Source organism: Nelumbo lutea, chromosome 4, assembly GCF_056320005.1.
Source record: "Nelumbo lutea isolate HS-2025 chromosome 4, American lotus-T2T, whole genome shotgun sequence".
NCBI classification, from domain to species: domain Eukaryota; kingdom Viridiplantae; phylum Streptophyta; class Magnoliopsida; order Proteales; family Nelumbonaceae; genus Nelumbo; species Nelumbo lutea.
The window spans coordinates 53,619,497-53,637,462 of NC_142687.1; the positions used below are offsets into that span (position 1 = coordinate 53,619,497).

Genomic DNA, 17,966 nt, shown 5'->3' on the forward strand with positions numbered 1-17,966 from the left:
CGATGCAGTGAAGATGGATCTTCCTTAAGCTACTTTCATTCCTGCAACCTTATTGAGAGATCTTACACCATATTCATTAAAGTATCAAATTGCTCATCAGTTACCCCTTTTGGTTGTGATGTGGACGTTGGGAGGGGTGGTTGCCTCCAGGGGGAAGAGGCATAATGAGATCTGCATGGAGGGATTTTGGGTTGTTTATGGTTCGACATTCTCATGAAAGAGAGGGAAATTGATTTGGTGCACACATTGGACCTCGTATGCTCTCTCCGGCAGTCAAGTCAAATGAATCGGAGATGAGATGAGGTGAGCAAGTATGAGGTTGTGTGAGGTGAAAAGTGTGATTGATGCCTTGGCTAAAAGAATAAATGCATACCTATTTATAGGGGAATACTTTCTAGTTGGTTTGCAACATGAGTCTGAGATCTCTGTACCATGGTTTTAAAAATCAGATTGGATCGGACAGTCGGACCGGAAAAACTGGTGACTGGTTCTATTTTACTCCAAAACCATTAATTTGCCCTAAAACATTGATTTGGTCAGCAAACCATTGACTCAGACGTTCAAACCGTTTAGAGATTTTGGCTGCTTTTATATATTTTTTTAATTTTTTATTTTTTGTCAGACCAAGAACCGGACCATTAACCGGTTCATTGTCCAGTTTGATTTTAAAATCTTGCTCTAAACACTTGTTTTACTGTGGCATAGCGCCAATAGGTGGTTCATTGATCATTGCCCTTTGTTTTCTATGGTTCAACTCTGTCACCGAGTTGTTGTACTTAAAAGTGCTAACGTGGTCAGATACGAGGAGATTGTTAAGTTTGAGGTAGACGAGGTGGTTCTTGAGGTGACGTGTTAAGTGTATGCATGTCAAGAACCGACGACTCGTGTATTGTCAGGATAGGCGCTTAGTTAGCACCAATGTCTTTTTTTACCTTATCCTTATAGTCCCATCTCCTATGTTATTTTTTTAATAAAAAAACATTTAATAAGGATGATTGACCATTTAGGAGTTGTTTGGTTATAAACTTTTGTTAATGATTCCCAAGGTGATTTTGAGTAGGGATGCAAATGAGTCAGACCGGATTTGAATTAAGATATATATGAATCTGATTCGATACTCTTCATGTTAGATTCGATTTGATCCCAAGATTCAATTAAATATAATAGGATTAGATTTGAATTCGAATCCATTGCGTAAGTTAGATTTTTGGACCTAATCCAATTCAATTTGTTTTTTAAATTAATAAATTAAAAAAATATTAATTTAAACAAAATAAAAAACAAAAAAATACATGTATTTTTAAATTATTTTCATAATATATATATGTTTTATATAAAAAAATAATATAACAAATTTATAAAATATAATATAAAAATGGGGGAATCTGAATTATCTGATCGAATCCTATTATCCGATCCAAAGAATTGAACAAGGTGATTCACATTCGATCAAACAGGACTGGATCTCGAATCGGATCATCATCTGATCCATTTGCACTCCTAACTCGGGATTACGGGCCACTTTCCATTCCATCTACCTCTTCTAATCCTGTCAGACCCGATTGTCCCGACCAACAGCTCCGACAGTTCTGGGTCTATCATATGAAACCAATTAAAACCGAGTGGGACTTAACACACCATGTCTCCGACATGACCCGACCCAATGACAACTATATGGATCTCGGGCTTCGGGTACCGATGACAGCCCTACTTCTTCCTTTTTTTTTTTTTTGCTCCCTCTCTACCATGCGCAAAAGAGAGCGAACGACTAAAAGAAAGGGAAAGGTAGAGGGAGAGGTGGAGGATCAGCAAAGAGTGCAAAACAAAGCTTGAGCGAGAGGCTCACGATATGCAATTGGGGAGAAGGAAAAAAAATCTGAGTAAGTTTATTCTTAAGCATTGTTCTCTTGGATTTATGGGCGCGAACAAGTTGGATTAAAACTTTAGGTTTTAGTTCTATTTCCTCTCGGGTTGTGGTTGCAATTGGAGTCAAGGAGAATTGGATATTGGTCTCTTGCTTTTGGTAATTCCTTCCCTACTTAACTCCTACTTTTGTTGTTTATTTAGGGTTTAACAGGAAACTTAGTATGCTTATGTTGGTATTTACTTAGATTTTTCGATAGTTAAAAGTGTATAGCGAAGATCATGAACGATTTTTGGTTTAGGTTTAGCTTTTTTGGTTGTATTTGTTTTGGTGGTGGTTGTTTTGGCTGTTGTGCGCTTGAAATCAAGGTGTCAACCACTATTCACTGATTGCATTCTATTCTGGTATCAGATTTTGGTTGTATTTGTTTTTGGTGGTTCCATCTGTTCTGGGTTTCAATTAGTTAAACCTGTTGGCTTACAAGACCTGACCAAGGTGTCAACGGTGATTCATTCATGATGCATGGTAATGCCTACCATCCTTCGAAATATATTTTCAAATTTGATGTGCTGTCATGCTTGCAGAAAACCTTTTAATGTAAAAATATTTATTATTAAAGTGCTATTTTATTTTTTTTGATCAATTAAAGTGCTATTTTATTACATTAAATGAAACAGCATAACCACTTAATTAAGTTCTTTAATTATTATGGGTATAAAACAACCCCAAAAAACTTATAATCTTCTTTTTAATATAAGATATATATGAAAACTCAAATATAATTTTGATAAAAAACTCAAATCTAATTTATATTTTTCATACTTTTAAGTTAAAAATTATAAAAATTAATGTTTATTATATTAAATCATTACAAGATACCCATGGAGAGGCACGGGCTGTTACCTCTCCTATCAAAGTATTACATCAAGCTAAAACAGAAATAAAAATTATAGTGCAGCCCAAAATAAATGTTCCCTTGAGGCTCCTTTCTTAGCCAACCCATCCACTAAGGTATTTGCTGTCCTTCCCACCCAAAGAGAGGTAATAGTCATGCTTCTTGTGAACCAATTAACTCTCCTCAATAAGTCTCTCTATCGCCATATAGCTGAGCCTGGACCTGTCAACCATCCCCCAACAACTTTGGAGTTTCCTTCAATTACCATGTTCTGAACTCCTAATTGGTTTGCAATCTGAATACCTTGTACAACCGCTAATATCTCAGTTCTATTAGAGTCTCCTATTCCCGTGGAGACTGAAAACTAGTCAAAGATGTTACTGTCCTTATCTCTTAGCACCCCTCCTATCCCCAATGGGCCTGGATTTCCTTGGCTGCTACCATCAAAATTCAGCTTTACCTAACCTTCAGACAGAGGCACCCACACTGTAGATATTTTGTGCTTCCTCGTATGACTATTGGCCACAACTATCCAGTTTCTCCAAATTTCATCAAAAGAAATGGTGTGAAAGGAGTCTAGAGTTTTCAACAAATGAATGGCCCTAGTCAAAATATATTCCTCTACAGCCTGAATGCTTCTTTCCTTTTCTTTGAATAACCTTGCATTTCTTTCTTCCCAAATTGTCCACAAGGCAACTGCTCTAATACATCTCCACATAGTTCTACCTTTTTTTGTGGGCCACACAAAAAAGGAAGGATCAAATAGTTGACTTACATCTGTTGTCAGATTCCGCCTGCACCCAAACAAAGCAAAAATCCAACTCCAATTAGCAATAGAAAAAGAACAAGATAATAGTAAGTGGAAACAATCCTCACCACTAGCCCTGCAAAGTACACACTAGTTAGGGGACAAACACATGAAAGGCCTTTTCTTCTGCAAGCAGTCCAAGGTATTTATCTTTCTATAAAACACCTCTCAGCAGAAAATAATAATTATAGGTGGAACAGGTCTATACCATATCTCCTTAGTCGAAAAACCCAACTGTACCGGGGAAGAGCAAAGAACCTTAGAAAAGGAAGCACATAGTAACCTTTTGGATGAGGGGACCACAATCTCACATCCAATCTAAGAGGGTCCAAAAAAACACTGCCAAGAAGAGACAATAGGTCTGAAACACTAATAAGTTCATCATCCCTCAAGGCCTCAAGCCCCTACGAAAACCAAAGTCCCAACTTAAGGAGGGTGAGATAGGTGTTGGAAGAAAATGACGGATAGCTTTTTCCTTGTAGAGGGAAAGGGAATAGAGAGAAGGAAATTGATCCTTAAGGGCAAAGCTACCCACCCAAACGTCTTCTCAAAATAAAATAGAGTTAATAGAGTTGACATCATACATGACAAAATTGAGAAATTGAGGGAGGATACTCTGGATTGCTTTCCAAGGAGTTGCCAACGTAGCTCGATGCGATACACCAGCATCCCATCCATTTTCCAACCTACCATGTATACTAGCTGTCGTTTCATGTCACATCCTCTCCCTTTCTATGGGCCACCTCTACAACCATTTTCCTAAGAGAGCTTTATTCTTGAGAACTCTTCCTAATCCCAATCCACCCTCCTCTTTACTCCTACAAACTATTTCCTAGTTAATTAAATGATCTTTCTTTTCCTTCCCTAGCTCCCAAAGAAAAATTCTCATTAATCTCTCCAATTTCTTAGCCTCCCTAATAGGAATCCTAAAGATAGAGAAATAATAGACCGGTAGGTCTGCTAGGGTTGCTCTCAATAAGGTCACTCTACCCCTTAGTGAGGTATGGTTCTTTTCCAGGAAGCTAATCTTTTTTCAAACTTTTCCGAAACTGGGGTCCAAAAACTACTCTCCTTTGGATTGGCTCCTAGAGGGAGACCTAGGTACTGCAAGGGCCAAGAAGAATTGAGACAACCTAAACAATCTGCCACAGACTCAAGATCCCTCTCATTCATATTAACATCCACCACACAACTCTTGTCCATGTTTATCTTCAAATTGGAGACATTCTCAAAGTGCTATAACAGAGCTTTGAAATTCCTCACATTTCGCCTATCACCCCCTTCATAGAAAATTATGATTTCATCGACAAACTATAGGTGGGTCACTCGGACATTGTTCCTTCCTACCCTCCAACCTCTCACTCCCTCTTCCCTATCTGTCTTATAAATTAATCTATTGAAGACATCTACAACTAAGGTGAATAGAAAAGGGGAGAGGGGGTCACCTTGTTTAAGGCCTCTACATGCTGGGAAAAAAATCCTTGACCACCCCATTAATCAAAATTAAGTAATGGCAGGAACTAATACAATCCTTTACCCAATTGCACCATCTATCTCTAAACCCACAACATGCAAGGACCTCTAGTAAAAAGCTCCAATCCACAAGATCATAGGCCTTTTCTAAATCCAGCTTACAAACAAAATCTTGGTTGCCCGACTTTCTCATGTCCTTCACACACTCATTTGCTATTAGGATCTGATCCATTATTTACCTTCCCTGCACGAAAGCACTTTGTACTTGACTAATGATGGAGGGCAACACTATTCAAATCCTCAAAGATAGCACTTTAGCTAGGATTTTATAGATGCTTGTCACCAAGCTTATTGGCCTAATATCCCTTGGATCCTTTGCATCCATCTTCTTTGGGATTAGGTTTAAGAAGGTAGCATTAACTCCAGGGCTTACCTTATTATTGTTTGCAAATTCATGAAACTCCTCAACAAGGTCTTCTTTAACCACATCCCAACAGTCCTGATAGAAAGTCATGGTGCAGCCATTTGGACCAGGTGCTTTGGATCTATCCATTGAAAACACTGTCTGTCTGATCTCTTCACTAAAATCTATTTCTAACCAATTTACTTGTTCTTCAGACAGCATGGTCTAATCCATTCCTTCCAATCTTGGCCTATTATTCAACGGTTTTTACTAATACACTTTTTGTAAACAGCATTGCTAGTTAAGATATACTCTTATATATTCTGAATATACAGTGCCTTATTGTTCATTGGGTATGTAAGTTTTCGGATAGATAATTTTGAATTCAATACCTAGCATTTTCAAGAAAAGAAAAAAAAAAAACCTCAAATGAAAACCTAGTGCAAAGACTTTCAATACATTACATTGATGTGGGTTCCGTTCTTTTTTTTTTTATTAATAATTGTGGGTTTCATTTTTTTAGATAAATTGAGTTGTTTAACACTTAGATGGTGGGTCCAAACAAAATAGATAGGCATGGTTGACACATAAATAGTACAGGTCAGTGTTTTAAAAGCACAAGTCGCAAGCCAACACACCTTTAACAGCTAAAATTGTGTGTTTAGACCATAAATATTGGTTGTTTCTCACAACCTATGATCTCTCACCCCCCTTATGTAACAATCAAAGTGGTGTTTTTTTCTCATGAAAACTTTGGTATTTCTGATTTCTATGCTTTCAACTTTCTCTTACAAGAGAATTTCTATAACTACAGTTCTGTGGAGTGATTTCGAAAAGTAAAAAGAAGGAACAAAAGAGAAAAATCCGCGAAGCATTTAGGGGCTTGCATCTATTATAAGCACCTTAATGGATGGAGCTAAGTTGGTTGATCATTATACCCTCAAATATTTAATTATTTAATTATTTTATCCACTAAAACACAAAACAATAAAACATACAGTTCAAAAAGTCATTATAAACAGTCTTAAGAATTTTATTATGTCTATATATTTCTGTTCTTTATGAATTATGATCAAGTGCAGACATTTTATTGAGATGTTTATTTTTGTTGTCAGGTTCGAGATGTGGCCTATAACAAGCAAAAGGACAAGTAAGTGAAATACAATCAATGGCGAGTGAAAGGCCTGGACCATCCACTTACCCAGGAAGACCTGCCATCTCACCGTTTACAGCTGCTCCACAGACAACGATGCCCTTTCCATCCTCTGGGCCTGTGGTGGGATCAGAGGGCTCTGGTTATAGAGCTAACACACCTGCTGGATTTAATGGTCCTTCTATGTCTTCTCCACCATCAGCTTATGCCTCACCAAATTTAGGCACTTATCAACGTTTTCCTGGTCCTGCATTAACTCAACTGATATCCAGCGCAAATGGTCCACCTACTGGGCAGCCTGTTTTTCTCCCACCAGTTCTTCCTTCTTCAGGGCAGCATGTTGTAGCTCCACCTGGTTCCTTCCACCCACAACCTCAGATTCCATCAGTGCTTATGGGACAACCACTTCAAAGTTTGAATCTTCAACCACCAAGAGGGAGTTTTCCCAGTTCTCCTTTAGAGTCATCATTTATTGCTCCCAGGCCAGCCTCACAGTCATCTTTACATGGATATCCCACTAGACAAGCTAACCTGGTATCACAAGTTCCACCAGTGCAGTCTCCTCCCTTTCTTGCTCACCAAGGAGGTTATGTATCACCCCCACCCCTGGCAGCTCCTGTGGGTCTTAGTTCAAGGGAACAAATGCAGCATACTGGTGGGGGGCCTCCTGTTGGTGGCATACAAAATTTGGTAGAGGAGTTTCAGTCACTATCAATTGGGTCGGCTCCAGGATCAATTGATCCTGGACTTGATTTCAAAGCATTGCCTAGGCCTTTGGATGGTGATGTGGCGCCAAGTTCCTTAGCCAATATGTATCCCTTAAATTGTCATTTAAGATATTTACGGCTTACAACAAGTGCAATACCAAACTCCCAATCATTGCTCTCGAGATGGCATTTTCCTCTTGGAGTGGTTATTCATCCTCTTGCCAAAGCACCTGATGGGGTCAGTATTGCTGCTGCTCAGTATGGCTAGTTCTATTGGTTTAAAACTTTAGATGTCCTATAAATTGCTGTTATTTTTATATTGATATACTTGTTAACTGTTTCTTTATCTTTGTGCAGGAGGAAGTGCCTATAGTTAATTTTGAACCAACTGGCATTATTCGGTGTAGAAGATGTCGCACTTATGTTAATCCCTATGTTACGTTTACAGATGGAGGAAGAAAATGGCGCTGCAACATCTGTTCTCTGCTTAATGATGGTAATTTTGAACTAATTTTCTATCTTTTAAGTGCAAGAAAGATTTAAAATATCAATGATATTTGGACAAGCGAATGGCATAGAAACATAATACATCCATTTCTGAACAAGGTATACCCTATGTTAGTTTATGGCACAATCATCTGGTTATGAAGCTAAAAATAAAAGAAATCTGCTTTCAAGCTGGCATAAAAATACTGCTATGTAGAAATATGAATGGCACCAATAACTTTACATGGTTTAAAGTTAGCCTTTTTCTGGTAGCGCCTCATGTCCGCTTATGATCTTGCATTCTTGCTATCCTACATTACACATCGTGTAATGCAAAATAAGTTGGTGATTCCAACAAATAGAACTAGTGACCTGAATTTATTTAAGTCATTTTTTAGTCAATAGAGTTTAATAATGCCTCTCCTTTTTATATCAAAGAAGAAATCCTCCTTTTTCTCTCTCTTTTTTTTTTTTGAAAAAGTAAAGAAGAAATCCTCCTGTCGGAATTTTCTAATGCGATCTAGGTAGGCATCTTTAACCCTAGAAGATCAGATGTCAATTTGTTAGGTTCCCTACTTTTTCCAACATAAAAGCTAATCAATTTTGGCTACCATTTTCAGTTCCTGGTGAATATTTTGCACACTTGGATGCGACTGGTAGACGAATTGATATTGATCAACGGCCTGAACTTACAAAGGGTAGTGTGGAATTTGTTGCTCCGACAGAATATATGGTGCGGCCTCCAATGCCGCCACTATATTTTTTTCTCATTGATGTATCAATATCTGCTGTTAGAAGTGGTATGCTTGAGGTAAGCCACTTGAACATGGAAATAATATCTGGATTTGTTTGAAACCTTATTTTTATTGTTATTGCTGACTATGCACTTGTGTAATTTTTGATCAATGTTGTTTTGTTTATGAATGTGTTATTTTGTTAATAAGCAATCTTTGCATTGTTTTGCATGTACTTTATTTGTGTTGGAAGTAATATTGTTATTTATTTATCTTTCTTAGTCCCAAATTTGACCATATTGTTTGGGATTTAGTTGGTCAGAAAAGGGGTATAATTTTCTTCCCATTTTATTTACTTAAGTGGGGTATTATCGTCAATTCTATTTTCTTTGTTAAGTGGGGGCATTATTTCTTTTTGAAAGTGTTGAGATTGCTTGGGCAAGGGTGTTTTTGGTCTTTCCATTGTCCTTTTGTATTTAGGTGCCCAAGTAAGGGCTTTCTTGTAATTTTCTCATCAGGGTATAAATATTAAGTTTGGAGATGTGAACAACAACACACACCTCTCATTTGAAACTCTCTTCTTCTTCTTCTTCTCAACCTCTCTCTCTATAAACCCTAGATTAACAACTTGGTATTTGAGCCAGGTAGAGGCTCTTGTGAAGCCTTTTTTCTACTGATCTTCTTTTGTAGGATGACCTACTAATGCCAGACCGCCACTGGGTGATGTCAGCAGTCCGTACAGGTGATGGTGGCAGTCTATGAATCCTACCTGGTTTGGTTCCCCTTGATTTTAAAAGATTTTTGGTATGGCTTTTGCAACTGTTTGATGCTTTTTTGATATATTATGGAATTGTCAAGAGAAAATTTCCAGAAATTCTAGATCTGATGTTGAGCCTTGTCTAGCATGTTTAATGGAGTAATCTGCTGCAAAACCTAGAGCATTTGGGTTGGTTTACATTTTGGGAATGGCTGGAAGTGGTCCCATACTTTTCTAAGCCCTAAAGAGTTTTTTGGAGATTTCTTCTCCCTCTATTTTGTCACCAACCAAGTGGTGGGACAGATGGGTTCTTTTGGACGAGTGTTGCTTGAGTGTTGCGGGTCCTTTTGGTTGGTGGGAAGGTGTTTTCCTAAAGCATGGAATCATCAAATGAGGTGCAGGTGGGTTCTAGTATGCTCTTGGGTTTTGCAAATATTTCCAGTGGAATGATAACCATGGTCAAACTTGATGGGACTAACTTTTTGGAGTGGTCCCAATCTGCCAAGTTTACGATCACAGGGAGAGGTAAACTGGGGTTCATTACAAGCAAGAAGGTAGAGCCAAAACCTGAGGACCTGAAATTTGCAAACTAGGAGTAGGATAGCTCACATGTAATGTCATGGCTGATTTGTTCAATGCAACCTCTTATTGCCTGTAATCATGCTCCTTCCAATCGTTAAAGATATTTAGGATAGGGTTGTTGCACATACTCCCAGGTTAACAATACTGCTAGAGTTTACCAACTTAGGAGGGAGGCTTGCAGTATGCATCAGGGGGAGAGATCAGTGGCCATATATTTTTCTTCTCTACAGTCTATTTGGGAAGAAATGGATCACTTAAAAGCTCTAATTGGAAGGGCCTTGAAGATGGTGAACAGTATTGGAAGTACATTGAAGAGAATAGAGTTTTTGATTTCTTGGTCGGTTTGAATCCGGAGTTTGACTTCACTAGGCAACATATTCTCAGTGCTGACATTGTCACTCTTGCTTTTGCTTTCTCACTTGTACAAGGGGAGGAAGAGTAGAAGGACCACCATGATGCAACATCTTGTGATCGATCACACTATCTTTATGTCATCTTGACCCAAAGTACTAGCAAGCATCTTGGTACTGAGAAGACTGAGGATAGGCTGGATATGGCGAGATTACTAGTGGTGGTGAAGGAGGTATCAGGTATCCCAAGCAATGTCGATTTGCAATTTGTGGGTGAGGTCTATGAGCTGAGAATATTAGTGGAAGGGGGGGATAATCCATTTCCTAAGTTCGGTGGGAATAGTGCTAACATTGAATCGACAATGGAGCTGGAGAGGAGGAAGAAGAATCGAATGGAATAGGGGAGGGGAGTAGAGGGGGAGACGAACAGTCCCTCGAGAAAAAAGAAGGTGAGGAGGTGGAGAATGTGGAGGGTAAAAGTGGGAATCCACAAGATGAGGGGATAAAAGATGGACACGTGGCGGGTGAAGAGATGTGGAGGAAGGCAAATGAAGGGTTAGAATGGAAAGAGGAGGAAGTTGAAGAGGAAAGGTTAGGAGGGGGAGAAGGGCAGGTGGAGAAGAATGGGTTTGGGTAGTAACCAAGTTCAAGAAAGGCAGCAAGGTTATGACAGTGGAAAGAAGAGAGAGCAGGGATAAGGGAGATGCCAATGATTCCACCCAGATCATAGAGCAAGGAATAAGGAAGGAGGTGTGACCAAAACAAGGAGGCTGCTTGAAGAGTAGTGAAGAAGGGTGGGATAGTAGTTGAGGAGAAAACATTAGAAAGGGTTAGGGAGAAATGAAAAGAAGGGGAAGTGGCGGGGGAAGGTGAGAGAGAGGAAGCAATGACACAATTAAAAAAGGGGAGATAGAATTAAACAAAATGGTGGACTGAGAGGTTGCAGTAGGAAAGGCACTCAGTTTGTTTTTTTGGGGAGGTGAAGGATTCACTAAGATTGCGTCCAACCAATTTGAAAGAAATAAAAGAGAAGAAAGTAAGAAAGAAAAGAGCTGGAACGAAGAAGGGGGTGAGGAGGATTGCTTTGCAGAGGAAGAGTGATGGGTGCTGTGCTGAGGCATTGAGGAGACAGGAGGTGGGGGGGGGGGAAAGAATGAAGCTACTGAGATGGAATGTTAGGGGTTTGAGAGAAGGGGGGGCTTTGGTGAGTGATTTGATTAGAAAGCATAGTCCTGAAGTGGTCCTATTGTAGGAAACAAAGTTAGAAACTTTTGACATAAGAATGGGGAATGAAATCTGGGGTAGGGTAGGGGAAGTGGAGAATGGTTGGAGTTGAATGAAATTGGGTTGGCAAGGGGCATTTAGGAATGTTGGGAAAATGGTTGGGGTTTATTCGGTGTCAGTATACCTGCAAGAGGTTAATGGGGATTGGACTTGGGGCGTGATGAATGTATACGGGCTAAACGAGGAAGGGGAGAGAGTAGAGTTCTAGTAGGAATTGGGAAGGGTAAGACAGAGAATGAGGAGGCTTGAGGAATTTATCAGAGGCCATGAGCTTATCGACCTTCGCTGAATGGTGGGAGGTTCACTTGGTCAAATGGCCAGTGCCTAGCTATTCTTAGAAGGCTGGATAGGTTTCTGCTCTCTGGGGATTGTATTGAACATGTGGGAGATGAGGAGATCTGGTGCAAGAATCCCTAGCTATGTATATGTCAAACCATAAACCAATTCTACTAAGAAAGTTTGTTGAGGTATTGAGCTTGAAGCCATTTTGGTTTGAGAATGTCAGGCTGCTTCAACCAAACTTTTTGGAGTGGGTTGAGGAAAAATGGAGAGCATTACAAGTGGAGGGTTCAGCTGGGTTTAGGGTGGTGATGAAGCTACAGTTGATCAAAGAATAACTTAAGGAGATTTGGAGACGTTTGCAAACAATGAAGGCAGAAAGAAAGAGATTTTGGAGAAGCTTGTTAGACTCGAGAGATTGAAGGAAGAACAAGACTTTTCGAGAGAAGCTAAGGTGGAGAAGGAGGCGCTAGAAAGAGAATTAGAAAGGTTGTTAGTGAAAGAGGAGGTGAGATGGAGGCAAAAGTCAAGGGCAATCTGGTTAAAAGAGGGAGATAAAAATATAGCTTTCTTCCACACAATGCAAGTGGGAGGAGAAGGAATTTGATCACAAGAGTTCAGGTAGGGGAGGAAGTGACTGAGAACTGGGAAGAATTTCAACGGTTAGTGGTGGACTTTTAAAAGAAGCTCTTCTCTCCAAGGCTATTGTGTTGGTTATCTTTGGGAGATGTTGAAACAAAAAAATTGAATGAGATTTCAACTGGATGGTAGGAGAGGGAGGTTGAGGTGGACGAAGTTAAGGAGGCCCTAAAGAGGATTAATGGGGATAAAGCTCTGGGGCCTGATGGGTTTAACTTTAATTTTATAAAACAGTATTGACATTTTTTAGAGGATGATTTTATGCAGGTGATTAAAGAATTTTGTGAAAATAAAGCTTTGGAGAGAAGAACTAATGCAACATTTATCTCACTAGTACAAAAAAAGATTGGGGCTGTGATTATTAATGATTTTAGGCCAATTAGTCTGATAGGTATCCCTTACAAGATATTGGCTAAGGTCTTATCAATGAGATTGAAGAAGGTGCTACATGAGGTGGTGGGTGAAACCCAAATGGCATTTGTGGAATGAAGACAAATTGTGGATGAGGTGATGGTGGCTTGCAAATGCATAGACTCGAGATTAAGAAATGAGAGACCTGGTCTGGTGTGTAAACTAGACACTGGGAAAGCTTATGACCATGTGGAGTGGGGTTTTTTTGGGAGAGGTTCAAAAGGCTGATGGGTTTTGGAGGAATATTTGGGGCTGGATGTTCGGATGTATTTCATCTGTTTCCTTCTCAGTCCTTGAAGTTTTTTCAAGTGTCTAGGGAGCTGATAAAAGGGGACCCAATATCCCCTTTGCCGTTTGTTTTGGTCATGGAGGTGCTTGAATAAGGGGGTTTCAACAGGGCTGGATTGAAGGCTTTTAAGTAGGTCAGAGGGACCATGTATTTATCATTTACAATTTGCTGATGACACTCTTATCTTCCTAGGTGCAGATGTGGATCAGGTGTTAAATCTATGAGCTTTGTTGGCCAAAGTTGAGATGCTAACAGGTTTGAAAGTGAACTTGGAAAAAAGTGTCTTGATTGCAATTGGAGAGATCAACAAGGAAGAGATGGTGCAGTTTGCTGCAGCTTTGGAGTGTTAGATAGGGGAGATACCTTTTTCCTATTTAGGCTTCCCAGTTGGGGCTAAATCTGTATCAGTTAGCACTTGGAGACCCCTTGTAGAGAGGGTGGAGAGGAGGTTCAATCAGTGATTTAAAAGGCGTGTCTGAGGTGTGCCTAGACGCACAGGCGAGGTGCATTTTGGGGTATGCGCCTTGCCTAGGTCCTAGGCGCACCCCTTTCAAAAGGCGCACACCTGGTGCGCCTGATGCGCTTTGCACCTCAGCCCAGGCATGCACCTTTTTAAAATTTTGTGCTTTTTGCTTTTTTTTTTTAGTCTAATGGCTAGGTTGGGGGCTCCGCCCCCGAACCCCCGACCATGCCCCTTGAGGCAAGCCCGAACAAGTCTATGTTAGGGTCTGAAATTCTTATTTCTCACATAAAAAATAATGATTTTATAACTTTCATTGCCTTTTAAGAAGATATTTTATTGCAATGAATGAATGAACAACTCCGCTTTGGTTCGCTTGCTCATTGAAGCTCCGAGAACCCCCTATTTGCTAATGTTGTTCATACATTCATTGCAATAAAATATCTTCTTATAAGGCAATGAAAGTTATAAAATCATTATTTTTTATGTGAGAAATAAGAATTTCAGACCCTAACATAGACTTGTTCGGCTTGCCTCAAGGGGCATGGTACAAAGGTGACTCATAGAATCAAGAATGCAATGTGTTTTACATCACATTAGCTACTTGAAGCAATGCAATTAAGGAAAAAAAGAGATTGTGGGTTTTACATGCTTGAAAATGCTGCATATGTTTGCTTTTATTTTTAAATTTTCATTTGAATACACTTTACATGTTATGTTTATGTATTTTAATTTTAGATAATAGGTTTTTTAAAACATTTATTTTAAAACTTAAGTTTATATTTTTTATTAAGATTATGTTTAATATTTTTTGAAGTTTTTGCATTTTTTTCAAAGTTTTTGGCATTTTTTTTTGAATTCTCATAATTTTTTTTTTGTTTTTAGCTTTTTTTTTCGTAATTTTGCACCTTGCTTAAAAAGGCGTGTGCCTCGCCTTGCACCTTGTGCCTCAGGCGCAAATTGGCCCTTGTGCTTTTAAAACACTGGGTTGGAAAGGTGGAAGGCAAGATACCTCTCACTAGGGGGTAGAATTGCTCTCATCAAAAGTGTGCTATTACCTTTCACTGCTGAAGATCTCAACAGAAGTGGCCAACAAGATAGAGAAATTTCAGAGGGGCTTCTCTGGGAAGGGGCAAAGGGAAAGTGGGAAAAGGTATGCAGGCCGAAAGAGATGGGGGTGGTTTTGGTTTAGAAGAGTAAAAACCTTTAATAAAGCCTTATTGGGTAAATGGCTATGGAGGTTTGGGTTGGAGAGGGAGCCGTTATGGAGAAGAGTGGTGGTAAGGAAGTATGGGGTTGGAACCGAGAGAGGTATCAAACTCCTAGGGGGTGAGTGTATGGAAAGGTATACTGAAATTTAACCAGGACTTCAGGGGCTTGGTTAGGTTTATTGTGGGAGCTAGAGCTAGAGTGAGGTTTTGGGAAGACGATTGGAGTGGGGTTGGGAAGCTGTGTGACTTATGCCCAAGACTGTATAGGTTGGCTGAACAACAGGTGTCAATTGGCCACTGTTATGAAGTTAGAGATGATCAGGTGGTATGGAGTCCCAATTTCAGAAGGCCATTGCTTGATCAAGAGGTGGACTGCATATTACTGCAGGACAAATTAGAGATTTAGAGCAGACCAAAATCTGCATTATCCGAAGATGGTTTGTGTTGGAAGGAGTATAGGAATGGAAAATTCTTGGTGAAATCCTTCTACGTGGCTCTGATCAAAGAAGATATGGCTGCTGATCAAATAAGTGGAGGTTAGGGGAATCTGGTCTCACCAAGAGTCGAAGCATTTGCTTGGCTGGTTGTGTTGGACAGTGTTCTCAAATAGATCATTTGAAGTGCGGAGGTTTCAGCATGGCTAGTTACTGTTGCTTATGCAAGACAGACGAGGAAACTGCTTTTCACTTGTTCTCTTGCAAAGTGGCAAACTTCATTTGGAAGTTATACTATTTCCTTTTTGGGGTTTCTGTATTCCATCCTTTCTCAACAGTCGAGATCTTCTCTTCTTGGCCAAGGTTTAAAGGAAGTAAGAAAGCTAGAATCATCTGGAGCTGCATCCCATTGCAATTTGTATGACATTATGGTGTGAAAGGAATAGAAGGCTCTTTGAGGATAAGGAAAAGGGCATTGAAATGGTAGTGGCTTTGGTTGGAAAGCTTGTCACAAGCTGGTGGAAACATTTTGGATATTTATGAGATTCAAGCTTGTAATGTGAATCTTTTTCATTTAGACTAAGTGTACTGGTATGCCATCTTGACACCCAATCAGATTGTACTCTCTTTTTAATTTTAATAAAGTTTTATCTTTAGTCTTAAAAAAAAAATCGAAAGTCTCACCTACTGTGTTCTAAAATTGGTTTTTCTCCCTCATACATACCCTTAATTAGATTGTACTCTCTTTTTCATTTTGAACCCCTTTCTTTTCCAAGACCCACCATATTATCTCTCTAGGAACTCTATCATATGCCTTTTCTAGATTAATGAACACCATGTGAAAATCTTTCTCCTTTTTGAACATTTCTATCAATTGTCTCAAAAGAAATTTAGCTTCCATGGTTAATCTCCCGGGCATAAAGCCCAATTGGTTCTCTTATACATTTGTTTCAAGTTGTAATCTTTGTTCAATTATTCTCTCTCAAAGTTTCATAGTGTGGTTCATAACTTTAATCTCTTGATAATTGTTACAACTTTGTATATCACTTTTGGTTCTTAAATATAGGCACCATACCATTGTTTCTCCAATCATTAGGCATTTTCTTTTCTTTCTCTATCTTATTAAATAGCTTGGTAAGCCATAACAAGCCTACCTCTTCCATGCCTTTCCATACTTATAGTGGAATTGCATCAATTCCTAATGCCTTTCCCTTCATCTTATTTGGTGCCTCTTTTACTTTAGTAGGCCTAACTCTATGAAAGTACGTATCATTTTTAACACTATTAGTATTGCTAGTTTTTTCTTCATTAGCACCCTCTCCCTGTTGTTCATTTAATAATTTATTCAAAATAGTTTTTCTATCCTTGTTTGATTTCCTCATCTTTTAGCAAGACTCCTTATTCATCTTTAATGCACCTAATATGGTTTAAATTTCTATCTTTCCATTCTCTTAGCTTTGCTAATTTATATATTCCTTTTCTCCATTTTTGATGCCTAATTTATGGTAAAACTCATCATAAACCTTATATTTAACTTCATTCACTTTCTTTTTAACTTTCTTTCTTATGGTTTTATGTATTTTTTCCAATTTTCTACATTTTTAGTTTTTTTCCATTCTTTGTAGTATGCTCGTTTTAATCTAATTATATTTTGAACTTCTTCATTCAACCACCAAGTTTCCTTAGTACCTTGCCACTTGCCTTTATATTCCACTAAGACATCTTTTGCTACTTTTGTTATATTGTTTGCTATTTTAAGCCAAATATCACTAATCTTTTCATCTAAATTCCGATTCCCTTCTATTATCAATTTGTTTCTAGATTGATCTAGCCTTTTCCCTTTCATTTTTCCCACCTAGTTCTTGAACACCTATTTTCTTCCCTATTTCTCTTTCATTTTTCCCATATCTCTTTCATTTCCTAAGTTTTTCCTGAAATAACTTCGCAATCTTTACACATCATTTGTTTTGTTCTCCTTGTAAGAAAAAAATCTATTTGGCTTATGTTTGACTCACTTTTAAATGTTATTAAGTGTTCATTCTTCTGGAAAAAAGGTGTTTGAAATTGCCTTATCATAAGCTACTCAAAATCTAATATTGCACCTCCTGATTCATTCCTCTCCCCAAACCCAAATCCTCCATGCATCATATCATATTCTACAGTTCTTTTCCCTACATGCCCATTTAAGTATCATCCTATACAAATCTTATCTTCATTTGTAATTTCTTGGATTAGTCCTTCTAAGTTTTCCCAAAATTGTGTTTTAATGTTTTCTTTTAGACGTACATGAGGTGCATAAGCACTAATTATGTTAATAATTTCCTCACCTAAAACAAGTCTAGTTAAAATTATTCTATCCCCAAATATTTTGACATTTACAATTTTTTTTTTTAAATCCTTATCTACTATTCTCACTACACCTTTTCTATTATTTACCTCTTAGGTATACCATACTCTGTAGCCATCAATTTCTTTAGCTTTTTTACCGTTTCATTTAGTTTCTTGTAGGCATGCAATATTAACCCTTCTCCTCTTCATAGTTTCTACTAATTTCATATTTTTTCCCCTGTTAATGTTTCTACATTCCAAGTGGTTAAATGAAGTTGTGTTTACCCACTCTTGTCTAGAACGATGCTGGAACCCTTGCCTATTTGACACCACAACCAGGTTTTGCTGTGGCGAGTCACTTATGCGGACCATCCTAGCAAACCCTTGTCTACTTAACAGTTAACCTGCACTCGGGTTAG

General features: G+C 38.6%; 1 protein-coding gene across 7 annotated transcripts in view; it reads left to right on the top strand.

Moving 5' to 3' along the window:
• Positions 1-1,711: 1,711 nt before the first annotated feature.
• Positions 1,712-17,966, top strand: part of LOC148860654 (protein transport protein SEC24 A-like) — a 70,269-nt gene continuing 54,014 nt past the window's right edge. For 2 of the 7 annotated variants that reach the window (XR_016112940.1, XM_088984723.1), the window contains exons 1-5: positions 1,742-2,023; positions 2,276-2,389; positions 6,559-7,541; positions 7,661-7,799; positions 8,410-8,600. Coding sequence is in view for 5 of the 7 variants with exons in the window: in XM_088984723.1 (XP_088840849.1) it covers positions 6,612-7,541; positions 7,661-7,799; positions 8,410-8,600 (1,260 nt within the window). In the remaining 2 variants the exon portion in view is untranslated. Of the gene's footprint in view, positions 2,024-2,275; positions 2,390-6,558; positions 7,542-7,660; positions 7,800-8,409; positions 8,601-17,966 lie in introns of all 7 variants that reach the window. The other 5 variants (XR_016112939.1, XM_088984726.1, XM_088984724.1 and 2 more) reach the window with 4 other exon arrangements.